The 25,882-nt window shown below is 54.6% G+C and overlaps 9 protein-coding genes across 9 annotated transcripts; 4 read left to right on the plus strand and 5 right to left on the minus strand.

The window, feature by feature from the left end:
• Positions 1 to 1,013: 1,013 nt before the first annotated feature.
• On the plus strand, positions 1,014 to 1,507 carry CCOS01_15100 (uncharacterized protein; the record flags this gene model as incomplete). Its single annotated transcript, XM_060463242.1, has 3 exons — positions 1,014 to 1,031; positions 1,108 to 1,302; positions 1,364 to 1,507. The coding sequence occupies 3 exons, from the start codon at positions 1,014 to 1,016 to the stop codon at positions 1,505 to 1,507; spliced, it is 357 nt and encodes a 118-aa protein (XP_060306427.1).
• A 251-nt stretch (positions 1,508 to 1,758) lies between these two features.
• On the minus strand, positions 1,759 to 2,939 carry CCOS01_15101 (uncharacterized protein; the record flags this gene model as incomplete). Its single annotated transcript, XM_060463243.1, has 5 exons — positions 1,759 to 2,260; positions 2,321 to 2,468; positions 2,528 to 2,659; positions 2,718 to 2,738; positions 2,819 to 2,939. The coding sequence occupies 5 exons, from the start codon at positions 2,937 to 2,939 to the stop codon at positions 1,759 to 1,761; spliced, it is 924 nt and encodes a 307-aa protein (XP_060306428.1).
• A 1,529-nt stretch (positions 2,940 to 4,468) lies between these two features.
• CCOS01_15102 (uncharacterized protein) lies at positions 4,469 to 5,188 on the minus strand (the record flags this gene model as incomplete). Its single annotated transcript, XM_060463244.1, has 1 exon — positions 4,469 to 5,188. One exon carries the CDS (start codon positions 5,186 to 5,188, stop codon positions 4,469 to 4,471), a length of 720 nt encoding a protein of 239 aa, XP_060306429.1.
• Positions 5,189 to 9,062: 3,874 nt separating this feature from the next.
• CCOS01_15103 (uncharacterized protein) lies at positions 9,063 to 9,293 on the plus strand (the record flags this gene model as incomplete). The annotated part of the gene is made up of 1 exon (XM_060463245.1): positions 9,063 to 9,293. The coding sequence occupies one exon, from the start codon at positions 9,063 to 9,065 to the stop codon at positions 9,291 to 9,293; it is 231 nt and encodes a 76-aa protein (XP_060306430.1).
• A 1,626-nt stretch (positions 9,294 to 10,919) lies between these two features.
• Positions 10,920 to 12,966, plus strand: CCOS01_15104 (uncharacterized protein; the record flags this gene model as incomplete). Its single annotated transcript, XM_060463246.1, has 2 exons — positions 10,920 to 11,058; positions 11,141 to 12,966. The coding sequence occupies 2 exons, from the start codon at positions 10,920 to 10,922 to the stop codon at positions 12,964 to 12,966; spliced, it is 1,965 nt and encodes a 654-aa protein (XP_060306431.1).
• A 757-nt stretch (positions 12,967 to 13,723) lies between these two features.
• Positions 13,724 to 14,666, minus strand: CCOS01_15105 (NADH-quinone oxidoreductase; the record flags this gene model as incomplete). The annotated part of the gene is made up of 2 exons (XM_060463247.1): positions 13,724 to 14,092; positions 14,349 to 14,666. 2 exons carry the CDS (start codon positions 14,664 to 14,666, stop codon positions 13,724 to 13,726), a joined length of 687 nt encoding a protein of 228 aa, XP_060306432.1.
• Positions 14,667 to 15,381: 715 nt separating this feature from the next.
• CCOS01_15106 (acyl carrier protein) lies at positions 15,382 to 16,016 on the plus strand (the record flags this gene model as incomplete). Its single annotated transcript, XM_060463248.1, has 3 exons — positions 15,382 to 15,624; positions 15,778 to 15,907; positions 15,970 to 16,016. 3 exons carry the CDS (start codon positions 15,382 to 15,384, stop codon positions 16,014 to 16,016), a joined length of 420 nt encoding a protein of 139 aa, XP_060306433.1.
• Positions 16,017 to 17,376: 1,360 nt separating this feature from the next.
• CCOS01_15107 (uncharacterized protein) lies at positions 17,377 to 19,483 on the minus strand (the record flags this gene model as incomplete). The annotated part of the gene is made up of 3 exons (XM_060463249.1): positions 17,377 to 18,885; positions 19,150 to 19,268; positions 19,324 to 19,483. 3 exons carry the CDS (start codon positions 19,481 to 19,483, stop codon positions 17,377 to 17,379), a joined length of 1,788 nt encoding a protein of 595 aa, XP_060306434.1.
• A 5,309-nt stretch (positions 19,484 to 24,792) lies between these two features.
• Positions 24,793 to 25,486, minus strand: CCOS01_15108 (uncharacterized protein; the record flags this gene model as incomplete). The annotated part of the gene is made up of 3 exons (XM_060463250.1): positions 24,793 to 24,889; positions 25,022 to 25,089; positions 25,298 to 25,486. The coding sequence occupies 3 exons, from the start codon at positions 25,484 to 25,486 to the stop codon at positions 24,793 to 24,795; spliced, it is 354 nt and encodes a 117-aa protein (XP_060306435.1).
• Positions 25,487 to 25,882: the final 396 nt, after the last annotated feature.

The following is a 25,882-nucleotide window of genomic DNA, read 5'->3' on the forward strand; positions in this document are numbered from 1 at the left end:
GGATGTTGGTTCGGAGGAAAAGAGGACTACGCCATTAACGTTGGCTCGGTTTGTCTGCGGTGATGAACGTCGGAGAGTCAGTCCAGGCGTAACTTGGGAGGAGTACGCTGTAAGATAGTGTAGGTACCTAGGTAGTGAACGAAGTACGAATACAGGAGGTCAGGAGTGTCGGGATTGTCGCACGACCCGGGCGCTGTCTGTCGCTGGTTCGCTTCGCTTCGCCTCGTCTCGCTGCGGTGGAGTGGATTACCTAAGATACGGCTCTAACGCTAAAAAGCCCCTGTGACAGTGGAGGCGGAGACGGTTCTCAGTGTCGCTGCCATCGCTGGTAGGGGGGTTACGTATACGTACTCGTACCTTACCCGCGGGAATGTGCTGGAACAAATTGAGACTGAAGGGGGCACGGGGGTCCAATTCTGTGTTGCTCCGAGTCCGCTGCCGCAATGAGGTGGTGACTGCCAACGGCTGGCTGCCTCTTGGGTGGCCTGAGTGGCTGACAAAGACAACCGGGGAACAAGGTGCCTTACTGTCGAATGCCTCAGGCAAGAGTCATGCGCATAAGGTAAGCCAGCTCACTAAGGTAGCCCCATATGTTTACTGTGTACGGATAAGGTACGTAGTGAAAGCCCCACCCTCTTCGACCCATCGGGACCCCCTGACCACTCGAGATCATTCCCTCCAATCACAGTCCTCTGAGTAATCCACCCAATGTCATTCACGTCTTTGGCGATTTCATCTCCACTCTGACCAGTCCCGTAAGCGCCGATCCAGCGCAGTCCCTTAGCTCCGACGAAATGAATTTCTTGGACGTCTACGACCGGGCGCCATCTGATGCGAAATCCTTGACGTCGTTGATGGGATTCTGAAGCTACCGCGACTTTCGCCCTCCACCGCCGCACCCACCCCCCTCTATCCACCACTGCTGCCTCATTGCCCCGCGGTAAGACCATGATAAGGTAGACGGCATTCGGTAGACTCACCTCCATTCTCTAATTACTGCCAATATCGCCGCAATGTCGCGCACAACGAGTGTATGTCTCTCCTCTTTGCCTCCCTTCCCGCCCTTCCAACTATCGCGTCACCGTCACTAACACTATCCTGCCACAGCAAGCGTACAAGCACATGAGGTCTGCCCTTGCCTTGTGGCCCAAGGACAACCTCCGCCCCGAGACCCAGTTCAGCGAAATCATCCAGAGAGGCATCGAGAGGAGGTATACCAAGCCCAATGTCGTCGACGAGGCCAAGGAGCTGAAGCAGGCCAACGCCATGTTCGCCCTCACCGATGATCGCTTCAAGAAGAGGGTAAGCTGCACCAACCTCCACGGCCTCGCCTCATCGTAATCCTCTGACATACATCCCGCAGTTCCCCCTCAATGGCGAACTCTTGAAGCCCGAAAGCCAGCCCACATACTTTCAAGACCTGTTGAGAGAGCTCGAGGAGGCCCCGACACGAGGATGGCTGCAAAACATGTCCAAGAAGTTGTCGGGCATGTTCAGACTTCAATGATGATAGAATAAGCAAGGAACGACGCAAAACCAAACTACCACACAACACAAACACCCACACGAGACTCCATCCATTTAATGGCGTCGCACGGCGAAAAGGAAGCCATCTACATAGCATGGGCATGCTTGACGTAACGGTCAAGGCCCTATGTATCATATCTTGTACAAAATCTGTACCCTGTATAGTGTAACTATCTATACCAAAACAAAAACGTAGAACCTCAACGCCATTGTATCTTGTAGCAATCCTTCTTAGATGTATCTTCCCTCAGGGTCCACCTTGTTCATCAGATCCATGCTCTTCTCGTACATGGTGAAAACAAGACCGCCGCTCACCACAAGACGCGCCAAACGCGGCAGCGCACCACTCCACAACGTCAGGACGCCCTCTTGCTTGAGGATCATGGCCGCACACCGGAACGAGTTGCCGTACTGCTGTCGTGCCGTGATGCTCTGCATGCGCGTCTTGATCGTGTCGAGGGGCTGCGTGGCGTACACCGTGATTAATCCCGCGATGCCGCCCATCGCAAACGTGCCCACGGCGCCCAGCTTCTCTCCGGGCGCCGTGTAGGACTCGGCCATCTGCTTGAGCGCATTGTACGCGCTGAACCGGACCGCGCTGTTGGCCGCCTGGCGGGCCGTCGTCGGCACGAAGCCCTGGAAGAACCCGCGGAGGCCGCGCTCGCGGGCAATGATGGGGACGGCGCTGAGGAAACCCTTCATTCGGGGCTTGCCGGACTTCTTGTCGTCGATACTGCGGCAGTAGTGTCAGTAATAATGCATTGCCGTTGATGTAGCGGAGCAAAAGACTCACAGCGTAGTCTTGATGCTCTCAAAGGGAGTGACGGCAAGGGCCGACTCCGTCACACCGGCGCCGAAGCCGGCGATGACCGTCTTCGGCCCAGAGATGTTGCCGTCGGCGTCGGAAAGGAGCGTCTTGTACTGGTCAAAGGCAACGAATCCTGTACATCGGGCGTCAGCTAGCACGAGGCAATTGCTCCAGGATAGCTGCTTCACATACGAATGCCCGCCTTGAGCGAGTTGCCAATGATCAACGTGGTGCATCCCGCGTACCATTGCGCTCCGAATGGCGGCCATGGCAGCTTCTGTCCGGCACCCAGGTTTCGGTTCAATTGCGACCGGGTCTTGGCAACTGTCGAGGAAGGGTCAGAGAGTCAATCGCAATCGGGGATCGATCGTGGTCGTCTTACATTCGGCAGGGTACGTGATGGCTATGCCCGGAGAGTCAGTCTTCTGTCTTCATTGTTTGCTGGTGCGTCATCGGGGGACCGCAAAGAGTGGAGGGACTCACCAATCTCAACAGCGCCGGCCGTAGATCCAGCCAGAATGGATCGCAGGACCGTCGGTCCGCCCTTCTTGACGGGCTGCGACTCATCCTTGGTCGCCGCGGTGGCACTCGTCGCGGTCGACATTTTGGAGGAGGGAGGATCTGCGGAGCGTGTTGGAGTTTGTCTGCTGGACGGGCACTTTTTTTTTTGGAGGAAGCTTGACGTGCAGGTGCAGTTCTGCGTCCGAGATCGCGGGGTGTGGAGACTCTGGAAAGCCGCACGGTACGTACCGGCTAATGGTCTGACGACATCTTGGCCGCTGACCGTGCATATCAACACACCGAGGTCCTCACCTCACCACCACACCGAGATGCCGAGATATTGATGGCTTACATCAACCGTAACCCTGTTTGAGGGCCTATACAGCACATGGAGAGGGACTCTTCAAATCACGGACTATACATTGAACAAGATCAGCCAAAGTCGCCCTTAAGATTTCACTTTTTTTCTTTTTGGGTGATCATTCCCATATCCCATCAACTGGAATTGCTGTAGATACTTTCAAACCGTCCTGATCACTCTCTCTGAATTTACCATAGCAATTGCAGGCCACCTAAACCAGTTATTCTACTGTGTGCTTCAGCCTATCTATTATCGGTATAGATGAATGATGGAGGGCAGTGACAGAGGTTGACTTCGTTGCCGTAGCCAACCAAAATGCCCAAGACACATTATGTGGTTTCCAAACAGCCGTCTTGGTTTAACCAGAGACGAACATGAATTATCTTGATTGCGACTTCGGCTCGCTATCTGAGTTGGATTCAAGGTCGGTTTGAATGCATGTCAAATGCTTGTATCCGGTGCGGAGTTGTGGACTTGACTTCTAAGTTGTGTCCTTCAGTGCATTTTTTCGAGTAAAAAGGGTTTTTAATGGTGAGTAATAAAAGTAGATGAAACAATTATCTGGAAAGTATTCACCTATGTCTTTAACCGTGGTCATCCATTTTTGCTGGAAAGTTGAAAGACAAGAAAATTTACATTCATATGGATAATGCATGTAATAAATATGATTTTGGTACAGAATCTGTTGCCTGCAATAGAAATAACCCGATCCGAGCTGAAAACCCGATTCGAGTCATCGCCATCGTCGCCGCTATTTTCAAGAAATTCAGAAACACAATGTTCGGGCTGGCCGATGGCAAGAAGTTATCTCTTGAAGCAATATGGTGATCTGCTTCCTAAATCCCGAGTTTCACAAACCAGCTTTCTAATTAAGACTGCCCTTGCTTGAGACGTCATAGCACTGCCTACTACACGATTCACTGAGGCATAACCCAAATATTATCACCAGCGCACACTCCTTCGCGCAAACCTTATTTTGAGTTTAGCACAGCTGGGGTAAACAACATAAGCTTAATCCACACATCATTCATGCCATTCAAACTATTATATTCTGCTTACTCTATATCACATGGTTTGGTCTCTACTGTTGGCGATTTGTCATCAAAAGTCACAGTCATAGCGATGGAGCAAAGTATTGCATGGCAAGAGGTTGAATTATGGAACCTGGAAGCAGCCATGGGCACGTCTTCCTAGTCTGTCAAAGACTATGTAGTATGTACAGTGAAACCAATCCTTCTTGTAGTAGCCGCAGGCTTACGTTGCAAACGCATTTACTGCATCTTGGGGACCTTGATGGTGGCGATCTTCCAGACCTTGTTGCCGTTGCTGGCAGCGAGTCCGGTGTAGGTGGCACCCTGGCTGACACCAATGGTCTTGCCAAAGTTGGCATCGGCGCTGGAGAGGGTGATGGTGGTGTCGGAGTAGATCTGCTCAGCAATGGTGCCGGTGCAGCCGTCGTTGCACTCGGTGCCGGTTCCGTAGCCTCTCATGAAGGGGCCGTCCTTGTGGTCGAGGGTGCTGATGACCTTGTTGGTGGCAGTGTCGGTGACGGTCTGGCGCCAGGTGTCGTTGTCGTCGAGGAGGTCGTACTCGATCTTGATCTTCTGGGTTCCCTTGACGGGGGCAGAGGTCGTGCTGTCGATCTGACCGAAAGAGCCAAAAACGGAGGCGCGGACGCACCACTCGCCGGCGACGGCACCGCACCAGCTGTTGTCGGGCCACGACTCGAGGGTGGTCTGGACGAGGTTGCCGGTGCCGTTGGACATGCCGGGCCAGAGGAAGAGGACACCAGCCTGGGTGGGAGGAGCGGCACCGGGGGTCAGGTAGGTGACGGCGTTGATGATGGTGGAGGTGGTGGGGCCGAGGGAGACGGCGCCGCCCCAGGAGTCGCGCTTGGCGACGTTGTTGGAGGGCTCCTCACGGCGGAAGAGGCCGGGGAAGGCCATGGTGGTGGCCGGGAGGGCGGCCAAGAGGAAAGTAGCGAACTGCATGGTTGCGGTAGTGGGTTGTTTTGAAGAAGCGAAGGACTGGATTGGAGAACGAATGTAAGAGGTTTGTTAAAAGGGCTGAAGAAGTGAACGTATGTGCTAGAGAACAGAATCATGATCAGAGAGGCTGGTGATCGAGGAGAGGCATCTTTATACAGGACATTCAGAGTCTTGGCCATTCAGTCCCCAACTTTCCTAGCGTGGGAGCCGCTTGACGAGATGAGAGGAGTTTGATGCAACGCAGTTGATTCCCAAAAGGAGAGGGAGTGTGTTCTGGCCCGCCGACTTTGGCATGGACGGGGATGTTCTCCATTCGGATTCCTGATGGGTACAGCAGTACACGGAGTAGTCCATCGCGTATGTTTGTCGTCCAAGACTAGGGTCACGGCAGAGGATGCTACGTTGAGGGGCCCGGAGTAGAGTGGTGGATTGGTTCGGACGACAAGAACATGGTATGTAAAATTCCGGAGGAACATCGTTGGATTCGATGGAAGAATCTTTCCTGTTGGTCCATCGTCGTGAAAGAGGGGCCAAAAATGGCGTTGTAGTTGTTTGTTGGAAACACTAGCCGAGTCGAGCCCTGCCATGCTCGGCCGAGTCTGGAATAAGGTGGCCCCTTATTTGAGACCATTATAGCTTCCAAACGCCCAACTTATCGGGTCAGTGGCGGCAAACCGAGTACGATAGGCGGGAAATTACTGCCCTTTCAAAAAGTCTCAAGGTAGGCTTTTATGGCGGATACTACGCTCTTATTTGCAGACTCTAGAAAGTTAGAAACAATATATAATGGATCTCGAGCCTCGTAGGCGAATGACCTTTTTTCTCCCGGATTGCCGGTTAGCCATATCAAGGAAAGCGAATCCGAAGAGGGCTCATGACTATAGCTTCATGCTGGAGAAGTCTGAAGGAGAAATTCTTCTTTGGGATCCTCCACAAGCCAAGTCGGCAGTTGGACCGAACCACGATGTCACGAAGCCAATCTACTTTTGGAGTCATACATTCTCCCACCAGTGGTAGCGCGGCTCTTGGGTCAGCAGGGACCATGGATATCGGGGTGGTATCCGATCAATTGTCAGTAATGGGCATGTTACATTTTGGTCTGAAGGACTATGCGTTGGCTTTTGGCTTCAACGATGAATAATCGTACGTAGTAGATGAAGTTGATAGTCTGTTGAGTTTGCGTTTGAGGTAAAATCTGGTGGCAGCGATTCCCACGACTGGGTTGCCAAGCACATCAACACGAGTAAAGAGTCATGAATCGCAGTGAGTACTGATAAACAAAGTGAGCCCCTGACCTTCTCGAGTGAAAAGTCGAACGGGATATGACGGACTATCCGTAATCCGGTCTTGTAAGTGGGCGTCTGCCGCATAACCGCCATGTGACGTAAGCAATCAATTTCTTCAAAACAAAGGGGTAGAGTCAGTAGGACTGAATGGGGAAAAACAGCCGGTGAGCGTTTGGAAACGATGAATCCAACGAGGCGGTATTCAATTCCCTTTAGAGGACGTTTTCGCACTCGATTCGTAATTGAACAACGATATAAGGTAAGTTAAGAGAGAAAGTTGAAGTGTTGGTGCTGGGCAGATTTTCAACCTCGCATCGTCGGGTGCCGAAACTCTGTTTTTCTCTTCTCTCTCTCTCGGTCTTCGGTAGTCGCGCACGCACGCGGCCGGATGCATCTGCACACGGCCATCTTTTCACAAGTCGAGTTGGTTGCGGGGTGACGGGACCGGTCTTGGAACCTCCTTGGCGACCGGTGGAAACTTGGGAACTGCCGTGCCGTCTGCTTGGGTTTTCATCCCACCTATTTTGGATCCCCCAGACTCCAAGATCGCCGTGGATTGACCGTTGAATTCTCCGGAATGACGAGCAGACGATGTCAATGGCCAGATCTTCTCACCAGACTGCAGCTGACAACTCGACCGTTCTGACATGTGGACACAGTCATCACAGGATGAACCCACCGCAGTCTCCATGCCAAGAAGGTGAGGATTTCATTTGGGCGCCCGGCTATGCTAAAAGCTCTCAACCTGGGCATTGGATCATGAGGATTCACATAGTTACCGCCATGGTGGAGGTGTTCGTCGCGTGAGATCATAGGATTCGTCATGGATCAACATCCTTGGTGACGAACACTGCGAAAAATAGCACAGATACGCACAGAGAGAGAGAGAGAGAGACAAGAAAATCTAGTTGGCCGTCTCCATTGATATTCATCTAGCTGGGGTGAGTGACATCACTATCAACCTTAACCTCCCTCGTACGCATCATCGTCAACGTCGCCCACCATGATCATGATCGTGTGCGCGTAGGTAGTGCAACCAAAATGATTGACAGAACGGCTGGCGCGGAAATAAGGGGGCATCAAGCCTTGGAACGGTCGACAGGTGAGCAGTCAGCCACGTCCGCGAGACGAAGCTGGGAGACCCAAGCCTTCGAGGTTGACGAGTTCCCACCTGCCAGCTGGCCGGCATGGACATGCCTCGCTCGTCGGCAGCATGTTCAGTTCCGAGTCAGCGAAGAGGCCGAAGCTAGACTCTATGTACATACACAGTAGGGAAGAGTCTCAGCTTACTTAAGGGCTTTCGAGACAAGCAAAGTTGGCACACGGCGAGTTTTCCAGGGGCACGAGTGTGGCTCAGCGCAAAGTCTTTTGACATTCCCACGGCACAGTCAGCCAGCTAAAGGCCCAGGCACAGGGGATAACACCCGCGACGTCGGTCGGGGTCCCTGGCGTTGCCGTCTCCAGGGTCTCGCGGCATGCGCGGGCGCTTGTGGACAGTTTCACAGTACTGCGTGTAGTCTCATCGACGCCACAGCGGACCTGGACCCTTGAAGTTGACGTGGACACGACCGAAGATCCGGTGCGGTGCGTCACAGTCGTGTGAAGCTTGATCTTTTGAGGCGGCTTTTGACTATGTGTACGGGTATACGGGCATTGGCTGTTGAACCAATCTTTGTATAGCCATGCCACATTTCATCAACCACTGTGCCACTCAGGAACTTGGAAGTATTTAAGAGATGACTGTGTTGTTCGGTAACTACTCGCAAGGCCTTCCATGGGACGGGGATGGGATTGGGCGTGCTAATGAAAGGATGCCCCCCGTTGGAGCCCTACGATAGCTGACTCTTGAGATTGAGACTGCTTTGACTGCCCAGCTCCGAAGAGCCTGTGGATGCCCTTCAAGTGACGTTCATCTTCATGCGCATGTGCTTATTCGTCAGAGTCAAATGGGCTGCAAACCTCTTGTGGAGAGGACATCCTCGTAACGGAAAGCTCCTCACAGCTCGGGCCCCTTTGTCTCCAGCATCTCCTGGCCCTACCCGCATAGGAATGTAACCCTCTATAGACCGCAACATCCCCTCATCGACATATACTCAGGTATGGAATAGGGACCACTAGAGAGCGATATTCAATGCGGCTGCGGCACGATCATTGGGAAGTTTTGTTTCAGTCGTGGACAATCTCAGGCGTTCGTGGGACCGTTAGGAGGGAATCCGAGACCTTTGGTCGTCATCCCGTGTAGGAGGCGAGACATTTCGTAGCCAGTCGCGGAGCACAAACAGCCTCGATCAAGCTCTGGAGCTAGTTCGAGCAAGAGCTGAGGCATGCGAGATTGCAGGGCTGCTCAGTGCTCACTTACTTCTCAGGCAGGGTGAATGGCCGTTGTCTAATGTCTGTATCCGTAAGGTAGGTAGTCGTGTACGTACGGATAGTCTATCCATCCCACTTACTGCTACCCATGTATTGGCGTACAGAAGGCAACCCACACGAGGATTCTGCAGAGTTCCGCGACAAGAAAGCATGCGAAAAATAGCACAATCCCCCTCTCCTCCCGCCTCGTGTCCCCCAAAATCCTCCCGAGAAGATCTTCCATGCATATCGCAACTCTCCGATGCATACAGAGTTCAGACCGAACTTCTGAAGCATCGAGACGTGAAAAGAGGGGAAACAGCTTGGCCTCCCACCAAAATCGTTGGCAGAGCATCTTCACTTCTGCTCAAACCTCATTTTCCCATCTCATGCCAAGAACAGCACAAACCACCCACTGCCCACTCTCATTTCACAAGACAAAGCTCTGGTCCCTGTCAAGCCCAGATCATTAATTTCAGCCTTTTCAGGTGCCGTCGCTGACTCCGAACCCGTCACGGCATTGGTGCAAAGTCTCCCTACTGGGCTTTACTCCCGAGCTTTAGAAAAGCTTCAGAAGGAATCAAATAACTGCGCATCGGCGCCGGCACCAAGAAAGAAGGCCTTCGAGACCTTTCATCACCAAGGTTACGGAACGGACACGTACACGGCACCGCGCTGCAAGGTCATCAGCGCCGCCATCTCGCTACCTTTGGATCACATCGCAGCGCAGCGCAGCTCAGCATAGCACAACACAGCACAGCACAGCCACATCCAGCTTACGACTCGTTTTTGCCATTGGATAAGTCTCAGCCCGCCAAGTCGACAGACAGAGAGAGAAAGAGAGAGAGAAAGAGTCAAACATCAAGCAGAAAGCTCGCTTCCACGCTTCTTACCAAGGAATCGTCGGTCTCCGCAGTTGAAAGCGATCCAAACAGTGCCGACGCACCCCAGCAACTTTGTGCTTGTCTGTCTTGTCAACTTGGAGGAAGAAGAGAGAAGACCACACGACAGGCCCCCTTTCTTGCGGCTCGCCAGGCACCATATTCCCGTACATCCCTTCCGCGCCGCTATTGCAGATCCGGGGACTTGCTTCCCTTGTCCTGCCCGTCGTTTCTATTTTTCTCGTTTCTTCTTTGAGGGTCGACTCGCCTCACAGCACTTACAATAGAAGTACGAAAGTAAGGTACACCTCATCGCCAGCACAACGAGCCAACCACTTCTCACTCCCTCGCTTCACTCCCACTCTTTACGAATACACGCGAGCAAACAACTGGAGCAACGAGCAGCAAGATACCCGTATACGCTGCGTACCCACCAGGCAACACGCGCGATATTAGTATCTCTTATTCGCCCCTCTTCCTCTTCTTGCTCATCTTCCTGCAAGACTGCGTCCACGTCCAGCCCTCGCCGTCTTTAATTCAAACGCCCCCAACCACCCTTCCTGTAGCTGCAGGTCGATCACATCTCGCTCAGATTTCATCCACCACCATCACCAACCACGCGATACTCTTTACAGCGCTCTGCATTCAATATTCACTTTTGCATCGCCAAATTCATCACACTCACCAATCTCACTCGCATTGTACAGAAAAAAAAGATTCACCACCAACACCCTCACCTAGCCACGGCCGTATACAAACCGAAAGAGAGAGAGACCGAGCCAAGTGAGATTTACCAGATGAAGTAAATCTTTTCCCTCATTTAAGCTCAACCTTTTTACAAACTCTCTCCATCACAACCCCGTTTTCCCGACCCACACCAGCTCCAGCCGTGACATTTGACAGCGCCAGCTCCCTGGTCTCCCCCGTCGTCCACGGCATTTGGCCCTTGAGTTGAGTATCCATAAGGCACAAGGGAATACTCTCCGTACCGCGAGTACCCTTCAAGTGCGGGTGGGCTGTGAACCTCCCGCCTCACATCACCTCTTGGCTCAGCCACCCTTTTCACTCACACACCACACCACACCACCACAACAAACACTTAACCACCCGCCGCCGACCTGCATCGAGCCAGATATACTCACAACTTCCTTCTCCTGCCCCTCTGCTTGGGCACACTTGAAGCGGAACAAAAAGAGCCTTCATTCTTTTGAAAAAAATATGTCTACACAAGTTGAGGCTAGGTCTCTGGCCTCGCTCAATTATCTCGCCGCAAACCCCCCGCAATATCCTCACAGACCAGCCGAGCAACGTCAAGATCCCCTCACACTCTACATCTCACGAGTGCCTGGCACGCGAGGTAAGCCTCTCTCTCATCTTCGATCTCACTTTCTCAAGTCAAATCTCATAATCACAAACTTCTAACGCATCAACCCCCGCAGACGTCATCTTGACAACCTCAAAACCGCATCTCAAAAATGTCACCAGCGAAGATGTCGCAAACTCATTTTACTACATCCACCTGGAACTGCCCAGTGACGGTAGCCACCCATACCACCCAAACTTAGCGGCTGCTGGATCTCAGCAACCTCACCATCTACGGAACCCGGACACGCCTAGGTCTAGCATGGACAGCACCCGCAGCACGGCTCAGATCCGGAGGAAACCCGTCGCAGGCGCAAAGGTGCCCTCACCGCCAGCCGATCCAGCCCGCGCTCATCTGCCCCCTCAGACACAGGCTCAAACTCAGGCACAACCTCCGACGCCAGGCTCACATCCAGCGGCCGCCGGCAACCGCAACTCAGGCCTCTACGGCTACGGCACCGGGAATGCGACGGGGTACGGCATCGGCTACGGCACGGGCAACGACCCCCGCCAACCCCGGTGGACAGAGGACCGCCCGGAGCTTCCTCCACGACCAACATCCCACTCACCTCCGGCCCCTCCCGTACGCAAACCCGTCGGCCCGCGAGCTATCCCGACCCCGGCACCCGACTACGACGCGCCCTTTGCCTCCAGACCCCCTCAGCCTCCTCCGACAGATCTCCACCGCGCTTCTCCCTCCCAGTCCCCGTCCCGTCTGCCGCCGCAGCAGGAACTCTCCTCGTCGCCGGCGCGTTCGCGTCGTTACTCCCGTCCGACCTCCGTCTATCGCCAACAATCTCGCTCTCCCTCACCGAACCGCTTCCACAACACAAAAGAGGTCCCCTATACCCTCTCCCTCATCCGCCGCGACCCGAGCACGGGGAACCAGTGGAACGTAGGCCGCGTCGCCTCCCACCAGCTCGAGGACTCTGGCGACGACGGGTACGAGTACTTCTCCTTCGACTCGGCAGGTCTCTCGGCTCACGACCGCCGGCGCGCAAACGCCCCTCAACCTCCCATCAACATCCGCCTCGAGTCCTCGGGCTACGCAAAGTTCCGCCACATGCCTCTGCGCCAGAGCGTGGATATGCCACGGACGTCGACGACAACTGCTCCCCCTTTTGCAAACTCGGAAGACGCGCTCAACCACCTGCAACAGCAACAGCAGCAGCAACAGCAGTCTCCCGAGGGTGGCTTCTCACGCCAAGTCGTCATGTCCTACGCCAAATCCTGGTCCTCCAACATTCGCGAAAAGTTCAGCTCCCGGTCGCGCTCAGGCAGCTTGATGGACGAAGGCGACTCAGTCCCCTTTGGTTCGCCGCCAGCGAGGTCTACTCACCGCCACTCACGCCAGTTGAGCGCACACTCGACGGGCTCCGCCTCTTCTAACGGAAGCGACTCGGGGCCCATCATCACCCAGCCGGGCCACGGCCTCCGGCCTCAAGGTTATGTGTTTGTCTCGCCCTGGGACGGCCGCTGCGAGTTCCGTACGGGGAACGCCGGGCGCAGTGTCAAGTGCAGACACGTCCTCCCCACGGCCGGCGGACTGAGTAACCCGCTCGCGCCGTCGAGTTCGTCGTCGTACTCGGCTAGCGTGAGCGAGTTGCGGTTTAATCTGCCCAGCACGGAGATTTTCAAACAGGAGGGCAAGAGGGAGCAGCTGAGCGGGCACTTTAGCCGACTTCTCAACGTCGGTAACCGGACCGGCGAGTATAGCGACGAGGACGAGCCGCCTAGCCCGTTTGATCTGAAGCTCGGCAAGGAGAGGGCCGGGGGCGGCAACAGGGGGAAGAGAGCCAAGTTGGGCAAGCTGATTATCTACCCCGAGGGGCTGAAGATGTTGGATCTGGTCGTGGCCGCAAACATGGGTGTTTGGTGGGGGGCTTGGGAGAAGACGTTTTGATGATGATGAGATTTGCGTAGAGGCATAAGGATGTAAAGGACGTGGCCATGTCGATGATGAGGAAGACGTTGAAAGAAAGGATATCCACACGGTATCAAGGCGGGGGAAACACAAAAGAAACGGAAGCGTGTCATTTCAAAGGTCGCTGGCGTTGCTGAAGCTTGGCCCATGATATCAGAGCAAGGCGTTGGTTGGATTGTATCTTTTCGCCGTGAATGTCAACCCACGAGGTCACGCGTGATGAACAACACTTGGTAGAGACATTTGTTTATAAAGCTGCACTAATAATCATATTCTCGAAATTCAACCTAAACGCCCCGTCCTAACGTGATGCGAAACTACATGACATACATGAAGAAGAAAATGGTATGAAACGCAATGACATTGTCAATGTGATGCCTTTTTTGCGATGCCATCACACAAGATCGGGGGCGACGGTGGTCAACAGACAAAGAAAAAAGGTTGCTTTTCGCGAGAGATATTTACACAAGTCTAACCAACCCCGACCTGTCTGTAGAAATACACAACATGCCAAGATCACTGCTGCCGCGGCCCTTCATTGTCCTCATTGTCCTGCGGCCGTCGTCCCCTCGCGTCCGCCTTGATGTGTCCATCCTTTAGGCATTAAAGTTGCAAAAAGGCCCAAAAAGGGGGTGATTCCTCGACTTTCCGCTCTTCACCACGACCGTCCCCACCAAGCCCTCGACCAGAGAAATTTATTTCTGTCTTTCTTGCGTGTAGGTGAAGAAACCCAGTCTTATCTGTAAGGGGCATCGGCACGGATAACAGCAGCCAGCTCGGGCTCCCACTTGTCACCGTTGGACAGCAGCTTCTCCTTGTTGTACAGCAACTCCTCACGGGTCTCGGTGGCGTACTCGGCGTTGGGGGATTCGACGATGGCGTCGACGGGGCACGACTCTTGGCAGAAACCGCAGTAAATGCACTTGGTCATGTCAATATCGTACTTTGTGGTGCGGCGGGAGCCGTCGGCGCGCTCTTCGGCCTCGATGGTGATGGCCTGGGCAGGGCAAATGGCCTCGCAAAGCTTGCAGGCGATACAGCGCTCCTCACCGGAAGGGTAGCGGCGAAGGGCGTGCTCGCCACGGAAGCGGGGGGAGATGGGACCCTATAGAGAAATTCCTGTTAGCCGGCTTGCTCTCCGATGTGTCTGTTCTGTCGCAAACAGTAGTCCCCTCTTGTTCGTTGCATTCGTGGTTTCGTGTGCGGTGACAGCGGGCGATGCGTGTCCTCCTAATCTCGGCAATGGTCCGGCTCTTCCTGCGTTTCCCGTATGGGCCACCCCATTATCCATCTCTGATGCTCAATTCCTCCAGTATGTCTTCCAGTATGGTCGCCAATGTCGAGAAAATTGGATTGCTCACCTTCTCAAAGGGATAGTAGATGGTGTAGGGCGGGCGGAAGAACTGCTCCATCAAGATGTACATTCCTCTGGCCATCTCGGAGAGCAGGAAATAACGACCGAGCTTGTTCAATGTGGACTCCTGGTCCTCGTCCCAGGTCTGGTGTCTCTTCATGCGGAAGTTGGCAGGCGGGGGACCAGCGGGCGTGGCGTAGGTGCGCATGGCGTTGGCAGCCATCAATCTGCCGACGTGCTGCATGGCAGCCGACGAATTTCTCGCGACCGGCCTTGTTGACGCCAGGGCCAACATGGTGACGGGAAGCTGGGCCGCGGGAGGCATTGTGCTATGGTTTTCCTCGAGGAAGAAAAGAGATGCGTCGGCGCCAATTGACCGGGCAAATTGGAGGGGGTTTCCGGGGGTCGAATCGAGGATTTGACGACGAACGGGGGAGGGGCGAGGATACGGCGTGTGGTGAGGGAGTAGGATGTTCCGGGGCGGCGTTGTGAGAGAGCTTGACGTTATGGACAATTCGGGCCATCCGCAGAGAGCGCGAGCTTTGGTGCGGGATTACAAAGGGCGGCAATTGATTGGCTATGTGTGGATCACGTGGTCTGGCCGGGGACTTGGAGGGAACGGAAGAAAAGCTCCTCAGACTCAACAATGACGGCCTCACTTGGCGGTGCAAGTCAATTGATGTTGTAAAATTTTATGAGAACATCTAAATCCATTTATGGTTATTTCTGGTGACTTTTATTCATCTCTCTCCATCTGGTCTGGTGATGCATCAAAATGAAGATACTTGCAAGATCACATGACTAAGCACGTGCACCTCCCGAGAGCTAGCCAGGGACACCTCGGGGGGTGACGAGAAATTTATCATCATCACTGGCACCTCGTAGCACCCTCCTCCACTACCCCCGAAGCAAGCTCCCATCAAATCCCAGCTGTAGCCGTCAACCAACCGATCCTCCCATCTCCCCCATCCCGATCTCAACTCCAATCGCCAGAGCCTTCGAAAGTCTCGCCTCTCTCACGTCTAAACACATACCTCCAAATGTTCCGCACAGCAGTCCTCCGTTCCGCGGCCGCCGCCACGCGCGCCATCCGTCCCGCTGTCCAGCAGTCCGCTCCCCTCGCCCGGAGATCCCTCGTCGCGCCCCAAGCTGCCTTCCGCGCCGCTCCCAAGGCCATTTCCGTTCGCATGTACTCTGCCGCCACCGGCCTGAACAAGCAGGAGGTTGAGGGCCGCATCTTTGCTCTGCTCCAGGGTTTCGACAAGGTCAACGACCCGGCCAACGTACGTCACCTCCTTCGCTCTTCGCCCCTTCCTCTCGCTTTACCCAAACCAAACCTTGCCAGCATCTACCTACCTCTCAACCGCATCAATTGAGATGCGCTTCTAGCTTTAGCAAGGATAGTAGAGCTGACCGTAGTCTGTCCGCAAATATAGATCAAGTCCAACGCCCACTTCGCCAACGACCTTGGCTTGGACAGCTTGGACACCGTCGAGGTCGTCATGGCCATTGAGGAGGAGTTCAGCATTGAGATCCCCGACAAGGATGCCGACACCATCCACTCAAGTATGCTTCTCCTACAGCCCTTACCATCTTGAGTAGTTCAACTACTAATCTACCATCTACAGTCGACAAGGCGGTCGAGTACATTGTTAGCCAGCCCGACGCCCACTAAATATCCCCATCCCATTCCTCCACTGAATCCGTCTCCCCGGCGGTCTGTACAATAATCTGCCCTCCCCGGGGCATCGACCACGCCACTCGCAACTAGAACGGGAGGGAAACGAAAGACGCTGCGTCTGTGCTCTTGAGGAACTCTTTGTTTTCGGGATTGGGGGCAAAAAGAGGGACGGAGAGAGAGAGAGCGAGAGGCATACCGGCTTATCTTTGTGTGTTTGTGGGTGGACGGTTTCGTACGATAGCCCACGGCGCGGCCTCCGCGCAAAAACGGCATGCCGACATGATCTGGAGTTGGACAATCTCTGGGCCCTGTTGACGTTTGCCTTGTATTAGTGTATAGATTTTCGTCACCCATTGGCGGGGTTTTCGTTGTGACTGTTCATCTTACTTTTGCGTCCGTCCCAGTCATCTGTCAACTCAATCTGCTTGGTCTCCGCGGTCTCCAAGAGAATATCGGAACAGCTCGGGATCGTCAGACACAGCGAGCGGAATGCAGGCCAGCCCACCTTACCACGGCAAAGGTTAAACCGGGTTGTGTTTATTATGCATACAAAAGGTGTCACGCGTATTGCCTCGGGATTGTGGTGCATTTAATTCAACAACAGATAATACTATTCGTACGGCCATTGCCAGTCTCTCAGAAAATCAGCTTTTATATAATGAATGGAAATCAGACGGTGGTATCTGCTTTTCCTCTCCCAGGCGTCTCTAATGCGGTAACAAGTCACGCAGCCAGCCGACCTGTGACTTTTGTGCCAGCCAAAGCCAGATGTTTTCTCTCGGTCATTTGTTACCTCCTCTAGCCAAGGATCACAAGTTATTGCCATCCTCTGCTTGACGTATCGAGCATTCCCTGCCTACCCCAAGCATCGAGAGGCTACACTTCACCTAGCGCAAGGCGAAGGAAACCACCGGTCCTAAGATTCTGACAGTGGATTCTCCATGTTTGCAAGGCCATCCTATGTTGGGCCAGTTTGGTAGTATTAATCCTCCAATATTCAATCCTCAAAAGCCAAAAGTGACTCGGCATCGACAAAAACTCCAACAAACTCCCTACCCTGTTGTATAAGCAAGCCACCGTGTAGATCCGATCCCTTACTCGTGTCCCATTGATTTTGTAGACCGGTTGAATTTTTCGTTTTCCGTTTGGCTTTTGCCCATGCATGCTGTGAAAATCGTGGCTGAAATATGTATTTGTTGCGTGTGTCGTAGAGTGTCGTCAGGGTGTAAATGTTGAGAGTTGTGAAAAGAATGCCACTGAAAAGCGTGACAATTTGCAAGGCTGTCGCTATGCTTTTTCTAGTTGCCGGTGTTTTGAAGACTTCCTTCGTTCCGCCATGAAGCATAGCTAGCAATCAACGCCCGCCAACGGTTTCAACGCTGACCGATGGCTCTCGCTGTTCCTTGGCCAAGCCGGAACCGGAGGGTGCACCTTTGTTGGACAGAGCGTTGGCGTAGCTCCATCCACCACCACCGATCCCAAAACCGGCCGAGCCACGCTTCCGGAGCCGCGCCGACGACTGATCTTCCTCTTCCTCCATGTTGAACACGAAGGCAGGATCCTCCTCGTCGATGGGCGTCGTGTATCGTCCCGTCACGGAGGAGCTGATGGAGCCGCTCGAGACATGACGCTCCATCGCGCGGTCCCGTTCCTTGCCAATGGGCCCAGCACCGTTATTGCTCGGGGCTCGGCCCGTTGCCGCCAAAGGATGCAAGTGGGGGCTGCTGCTTCCGTCGTCACCCAGCCGTGTGCGCTGAAGCTGCTGTGTGAGTGCCGACATGGTCTCGCTGCCGGCACGGGAGCCGATTGGCCGGGCCATGGCACCGCCGTGACCCATCTCGTTCGAGAGCACCGAGTTTCGGAGAGGGCTTCCAACATGTCCAAAAACCGACGGTCCATGCTTGTGGCCAAGCTCTTCTTCCTTCTGGCGCTGGAATAGCGGGCCCCACCTGCTCGGGCTCGCGCCGCCGATGGGGCTGCCAAATTTGGTGCCGTTCTCGCTGCCCGGCTCACCGTCAACAGTGCGCAAAGAGCCGCGACGGGCCTTCTCGGTCGGCGTCAAGAGATCCTGCAAGTTGGACGGCACACAATCCTCCTCCAAGAACCCAAAATTGGCCTCCCAATCGTGGTCGACGGCGGATGTCTTGGGCATGCTCGAGCTGAGCATCTTCGGCTTTGCGTATCGACTTGAATGCATGGCCCGCTTGCCAAAGTATTCCTCGGGCTGACCGGGAGGGCTGCTGGAAGCGGTGACGTGTGCCGCAGCAAGATACTCACTGCCACCAAATGCCGAGGTATGGAGCATCTTGAGAGTTTCGGAAGTTCGGGAATCTTTGGCGTTGCTCAGAGAGGGCGAGGGGGACTCGATGCCGAATTTGGAAGGGACGGAGGAAGGCCACGGCGCAGCGGGGAATCGGGCGGCATTAGACATGCCCTGCGAGTCGAAGGATGCGGGGAGCGGCGCGTCGAGTACTGACAGTCCGTTGGCATTGACAGGAGACAAGCCGAGGCCGAATCTAGAAGCATCGTCATCGCGGGGCGAGCCGTAATTGGAACCGGGGTGGGAATAGGTGGTATCGATCGTAGGCAGGCCGCTTTCGAGGCTAGGTTGGCGACCCAGTGATTGTTGTCTCTCGTCACCGCCGTAAGGGTATGCCGATGTATAGGGAGGGACGCCTTCGCGGTATAAGCCAGAGGTGAGAGCACTGGTTGGGTGGTAGTTGGAGGCTGCTGTGGGATTAATTCGTCCGCCGAGGGCTATCGGAGAATTTCCAATCGTGACACCATTCTTGCCATAGTTGATTCGCCGGCCGTCGGGGAGAACGTGAATGTTTGCGCATTTGGGGCCGAACTTGCAGTTGCCCTGTCATCAAATCAACCACATTAGCATTCTTGTCCGTGTCGCTCCACGCTCAGTAAGCAAAGCAGCGGAGATGATGTTATAGTAGGCAGGGGTTGCTAGGATGCGAGGGGCACGGGCTCGAGGGTGGGATGGGTTGGGTGGTCTGTGTAGCCGAGGGGTAACAGTAGAGCAGAGCAGAGCAGCCCGACAGGATGGAGGGGCGGAACACATGAGGATGAGGGAGTTGTCGCGAAGCTGCCCGGCTGAGGGAGAGAAATGACGCACCTTTGCAAAGTACTTGCAGATGTTCTCGGCGGCCGAGCCTAGATCGTGACTGAAGGGGCAGGCATTGCCGGCTTGACAGGCTCCTTGCCGGAAGAATTTGCAGGGAACGTGGGAAGTATCTGTAGCGCAAGAGAAGAGATAAGTCAGCCGAGGATAAAGTACTTGATGCAGGACAGAACAGAGACAGAGGGGCAATCGCCGGTTGCTCCAGGACGGGTGCGGTGCGACGTGTTGCAGGCGACACCACCGGCGGGAGGGAAGACGAGGCGATCATGCCGACGAGCTTCAGCGGCGTGCCATCGTAGCAGAGCCGACGTGAGACACCGACGGGCATTGGCGATATCGGAAGCGAAGCGGAGAGAGACAGAGAGACAGAGGGAATAGCTGCAGAGGAATACGACGATGGAGAGAAGGAGGAGTAGAGGCAGAGAGGCAAGGTGACGTACTCGGTGGACTGCGCGGGCCATCGAATCTGGCAGCGGAAGCGGTAGATGCGTTGGAGGCCATTGGGCTCAAGATAGGACTGGGATGGCCATTCTGTTGTTGGATGTTGAGACTGTTACTTCGCATATGGCGATATTCGGAGCCGTTGGTCGAAGGCATTTTGGCTGGAGGAGGGGAGGTGGAGGAAGTGTGGAGGGGGAGATTCAAGGACGAGGAGGAAGAAGAGGGAAAAAAGAGGAGCGAAGTGGAAGATGCGGGAAGGACGCAGGCGCAGATAGTGGAGGGGGAAGAGCGCGGGAGCTGCGGGCGCTGCGCCTTCAGTGGGCAGAGAGCGCTATGGACTCGCCGAGGGGCCCCAGTTGCAGGGCAGCGAGCGGGTTGCTTTCGCCGGCCGGAGACGGTCGATGGTGGGGAGGGGGGGGGGGGCACTCCTCACTCCTCACTTTCACTCTCACTGAGTGGAAGTTACTGAGGTCACTGAGGTCGAGTGCTCTCACTGAGATGAGGTCAACAGGTGACCAGTGGTGACCAGTGATGGCTAGCACTGCGATTGAAACCGGTCCAAGCAGCACGGAGTAGGTAATGCTGTATCGAGTACGCGAAGCTGATGGCCTGGCGATAGTGTAGGCCAGATATGAGAGAGAATTTAGTGAGGTGAGAGGTGAGAGGCGAGACGACAACACGAGCTCTCCAGGTCTCCTTGGTTCGAGGTCTTGGTCCCTGAGGATCACGCAGCAGTCCAGGCCCAGTCCACACAGTCGGTACCTGAGGTGGGCAGAAAGACAGCAATGTCAGCGGCCTTGGAGAAGCGAGTGGTGTGCGATGTGAGAACGGGCAAGAAGCTAATAGTAATAGTGGGTGTGTGATGGATGTGTGTGTGTATGTGTGTGTGTGAGGCGGAATGTGTGAAGTGTGAGATGTAAGGTATGAGGTGTGAGGTATGAGGTGTGAGGTGCGACAAGGATGCCGTGCGGGCGGCAAAAGCGGTGCGCCTCGGTCAGATGCGGTTTGCAAAGGTGAAGGACGATGACAGCGTGTGAGTGAGTGATGTTGTTGATGAGTATGTGTGATGAATGTTGCAATCTGCTCCACTCTGATCGGGAATAACTCAGGTCAACAGGGACAGCGGCAACGGGAATGATTACCTAGCACGCAGAGCGTTGCTTAGGTGAGGTGATTGAGTGAGTGAGTGAGCAGCAAGAACACTTGAAGGGGGGGGGGGGTATCCCGGTGTCTGGTGCTGAAGCCGAGCTGCGTCCGTCGTCGTCTCGAGTCAGGATTCCGTCGTTGGTATCTTCAACGGAGAACCTTGGTGGATAGGCTGCTGCCGACCTTGCCTTGGGGATCCGTAAGATGTCAAGGTCCAGTAGTGAGTATCGTCTGCAAGGTGAGAGACGGGCGACGATGCTACCAGGCCGGAGGTGCTAGGTAAGGACTATTGTAAGAGTCGGACGCTGGAGCACGCGATGGAGGGGAAATTCCAAGTGGGACAGGAGGCGGCGGGGCGCGGCGGTGGTCTCGGTAGCGTTATGTAGCGCAGCGCAAAGGAAGGGACCGTCTTTCTTTTCTCTGCTCAAGTGTGCAACGATGGCGCCAGTGATGGTCTCGAGATAGGTAGTCGATCCAAAGGGTGATCTGACGCGCTCTTGTACGGAGTTTCCAGCACAGATAGGCGGCTGGATGAGAAGGGGCTAAGAGGGGGCGACCAGACAGATATAACTGAGGGATCCGGAGGTAAGGTAAGGTAAGGTAGGGTAGGGTGAGGTATCAAGATAAGATGGAGGGGGTTTGCAGTGTCAGACTTGCTGGATATCGTTGCGGGTGACGCGAGCGAAGTGGAACAAGCAAAGAGGAAATAGTAATAGTGAACACAGTGAACGGTCCGTGACCAGAGAGTCAAAGTTGATTCAGGTCCAGCGAGGGTCGAGGTTCGAGGTTCTATGCTCAGAGTCGCAACTGGGGTCGGTGATGGCGGAAGCTGATACCAAGATACCGCCAGATGACCCAATCGGCGAATCAGATGTTCGGCCCTCTCTGGAGCCTTGACCTGGGAGGTTGGAGATTAGATCAACTGGACCAGACAGCCTCAACGTGCCAGGATCTTGCTGGAGGACGGAGAGGCGAGTATCTCGCGGCGGGCAGAACGTAACCAAGATTATGTACGTACCTCGAAGGAGCAAGTGCTAAGCTGCAAGACCTAGTAAACTCCAGAAGCAGTGACGATGTACTGATGGGTGTTTCTCTCCATGTGCTGCCGAGTAGTTCTGTAGCGAACAGGAGGGAAGTGAATTGTCCCAGCGGGCGTTGAAGCGGGGGTTCAGGTTGTCAAGGAGGCGATGACAATCCCAGCTATCCGTTGCGGCAAAGGTCCAGTATCCAGATAAAGCACTGCCGATGCTCAGGGGTCATCTTTCAGGCCTGGCGGACCGTGGCGCTTCACTCGGAGCGGTGGATGGTTCGGTAAGCAATCGACGGTGTTGATGCTCTGATGAGCTGGTTGGAGGCTGGAGCTTTGGTTTCCTCTTACTCCCCAAAGGGCTTTGAGATGGGGTGAGGTGCGGGCAGCCAACTTTGAAGCCGCTAAGCTAGGCAGCTTCAAGAGACGGCGTTGCTCCTATTAATAATGAGATTCAGATGGTGCGAAAGGTGAGAGGAATGGGACCGTGGGACTGAAGGATGGATACCTTCTAACGGCAGACTCGGAATCACCCACCCTCATATACCCCATCTCACAACATACCTGCCTCTCTCTCTCTCTCTTGCTTTGAGCTGAGTAAAAGTACAAGCAAACAGCAAAATAATACCTACATGGACATGCCGGCAGCATGAAGCTCAGTTCTCAAGCAGCACCCTCTTTTCATGCTCGCCTCATACTAAGTAATGTAGGTCTCGCTCCACAACAGTACGCCCACGATACCTCACTTCTATTGAAGCGAGGTAGTCTAGCCCTTCATCCCAAGCAAGTTATACACTCCTCTCAGTATCCCAACCACACGCAACAGTATCCATATGCCGTATCTGCCGTATCTGCCGTAGGCATCTACATCAAGGGTATCTGATGAACCCGCCTTCGCCCCCTCTTCGCTTCACCCATGCTGCCATCCATTTTGCCGCACTCCTCCTCACCTCTTCCAACCCCATGTTCATATCCATATCCACGCCAAGCCACGCCCGAACGCCGTGTTAGTCGAGCCTCACTCCTCGCACCCCAAGACATTCACCTTGTTTCTCGTACGAGCAAGCATTTGATCCCTTCCTTCTTCGACTCTTCAAGGCCTGCAGAGATACACACGAGTACGCACCCACCACACCTAATGTTCAAATGTCTCTACTTCATTTCTTGTCATTGTCAACCCCCCTTTCACCACCATCCGTTCAGAAAGCAGGTGGCGTGCCTCCATCACGCGGCGACCCCATGATACACTCATCCTCTACTCCGTACCCCTCAGCCACCCATCTTGTCCAGGTCAAGACATTTGGGCTCACCGTCACGGAGGGGTCCAACAAGGGGGCCACCTCTCAATGATACATACACTTGTAAGAATGAATGGGGAAAGGATACGGTGTGAAGTGCAGTCAGCCGTGCGGGAGGAGTGTGGTTGGAAATACCGGTTCCCTTCTCGACACATGCCGCACCTCCCATCACCGCTGTGCGTCGGGAGGAGGCGAGCCAGGGTGCCAAAAGCGGGTGTCAGTGTTGGATGGATCATGAGCCGTGGGATCGCCAACCACTTATGCCCACCCACACCAGGATTGCTGCCGCTTTGCTACATACCGGTCGTCTGTGAAGCCTAAAGTACCAGCGAAATCTTGTAGACACACGCAGCTTCTGAGGTTTCTCTGGAGATTTTCAAAGGCGATCGGGAAGAGCTTATACCGCCTGCCTCGTCTCATCTCACTCAGTCTTCATATGAGATTTCCATGAGTCCCACCTTCATTCTCAGCAAGTTCTACATCAATCATCCATCGCACGTTTGTCAACGATGGTGAGGCCATCTGCTGCACTAAGCACCCGTGTCACAGTAGCAACCAGCATGCTGGGATCCTTTTCAGGCGCCTGGCGCTCTGTGCGACATCTTGACGATTGGACCCTCAGCAAACATTTGTCTGCTTGCCTCGTGTTTTCACAACTGCGTTGACTCAATTCACTCGTATCGATGAGCGTCTCAGTCGATGATGTGCATCTTGGATTCGCATCTCAGATGTTCGACGCATTGGGGTCGTACTTGAGTTCCGAGACCTCAAATGGCGGGAATATTCGATATCAGAGTCCGTCAATAACATCATCGGCACCAATCATGGTCCATGCCGACGAACCCCTAAAGCCGCCCGTGTCTCTCAATAACTTGCTTTTTCTCATCTCTCTGATCTTGCATCGCAGGGTTCATTCAATGCCCATGGCAAAGCCGAAGGGGTCTGCCCAGTGTCTCGCCTATCTCGAGCCCATCTAGCATCACGGGTCTTTGTCTTTGACCTGCTGCGTTACTACCTCACCCTTCAACTGCAGAGCGACGTCTCGTCCCAAGGACACAGAGAGTTACATCAAAGCCCGTCACTCGACAATCTTGACTCGTCAGTCAGACGTGAGAAAAGCAATCGAGAAGGGCCATGGCAGTTCAACTGCGACCTGCTCCCTACAAGCTTAACCTGCCATGTCGGGCAAGGCGCGGGGCCGCGCGCGAGTCGTCGCCGCTCCAGGGTTGCAGCTGTGCGACATCAAACGCAACCCGATGCGATGAATCCCACCCCACGCAGACACACACCCGCATGCTGCTCGTGCTACGCAGTATTAGAGTCTGTTTACGCATGCAGCCGCTCGACGGGGAATACCTCAGTGCCCAGTGACGGGAGAGACACACAGACGAGACAGAAGGGAAGAGACAAGACTAGGCTAGACGAGACAGATAGGGTTGATCGCTGCAGCAAAGCTCAACGAGTAAGAAGTAGCAAGTAATGAACATGTACGAATAGGTCAAGTAGCAAAGTAGTTGGTAATTGCTAGTTACCCCAGGGCCATACGAGACCGGCGCATTGCTCAGTCCGATCGTTGTCTTGGCTCCCTCCCGCCCTGTTCGTGCGTACGTACTGATCTGGTTATTCTTCTTACATTTCAACGTCCCCCACGCCGACCATGGACCGTTCAGTGTGTTTTTTACTCTTTACCAACCCGGGGGTTTTTAAAGACTTCACCTCGCGATGTCACAGTGCCTTCTCAGCATCGCAAAGTCCTAGTGACCTTGCCCAGCCCGATTCCCGGCCGACGGCGTCTTCAGCTTCCGACGGACGCATGTCTCTCCTGTAATACCAGAGGGCGTGTTATCAAGCAGCCCGGCGAGTCTCTGTCAAACCCGCAGACATAGATATCCCTTCTTCGCTGCCTATTTGCATGATGGCTATTCTTGACAAGTTGACACTCCTGTCCGCCAACCTCTGCCATCTGGCTGGCTCGCCTCGCAGGGGTTCAGCTGCCGAGACAACGACACCTCCAGCAAGTGGCTAGGTGCGGTTTTTGTCATCTTTGCCCCGGCCGGCAGTGCCCCAGTGCCTCTCTTCTCTCAAGGATTCTGTTGCTCATCGGACAGTTTTCCCTGACCTGTTTCTCTTCCGTGGCGGTCCCTCCGAACCCGTTCTGCCCCAGTCAAACCTGCATCTGCCTCCTCTTTGAGACCCCGTTGCAGCTTCGGCCAGTAGCCACCCGTCTCACCGGCTCCTTTTGGGACAAGGTCAGCATGATGCAGCTACCCGACGACAGTCGCCTTCTTTCGGTGAACCGCATCGGCCAGACCTGGCTCAACCCGATGACGCCAGCCATATCTGTGCCTTGGGAGTAGATGGCAGCGCAGCGCCCCAGCAGCAGCAGCAGCAGCAGCAAGCCACATCCTGTCCCCTCCATCGTCGGCTTCCCTTGAACCCGTGTTGATTGCGAGCCAAGACGAAATCGTAGCTGTCGTGCTTTCTCGCACAAACTCTACCCCGTGGGCGCACAGTCACATCGTACAAAGATGCCCGGGAAAGGTCCGATGCTGCAGGGAGGCTGCTACGCCAACGTCGTTCAACTTCCTGTCAAATCACCACACTCCGTAAACAGTATGGGTTTCCAGTCATCTCCCCTCCCCCTTCGTCGTCGCAATCGCTTCATGGATAAGGGTAGCTTGAACCTTGACCTTGAAGCTCGCAAGGCTCGTCCACCTCTCCGCGCGGCCCGCCGTCCGCCATCGTCCATGCTGATCCCTGCATCGACCAGGTTTGCCCGCTTGTCCTTTTCCTTTCTTTGCCCCCCAAGATACCC

The sequence above is a fragment of the Colletotrichum costaricense genome (genome assembly GCF_030867565.1).
Source record: "Colletotrichum costaricense strain IMI 309622 chromosome Unknown Scaffold_22.1, whole genome shotgun sequence".
NCBI lineage: Eukaryota > Fungi > Ascomycota > Sordariomycetes > Glomerellales > Glomerellaceae > Colletotrichum > Colletotrichum costaricense.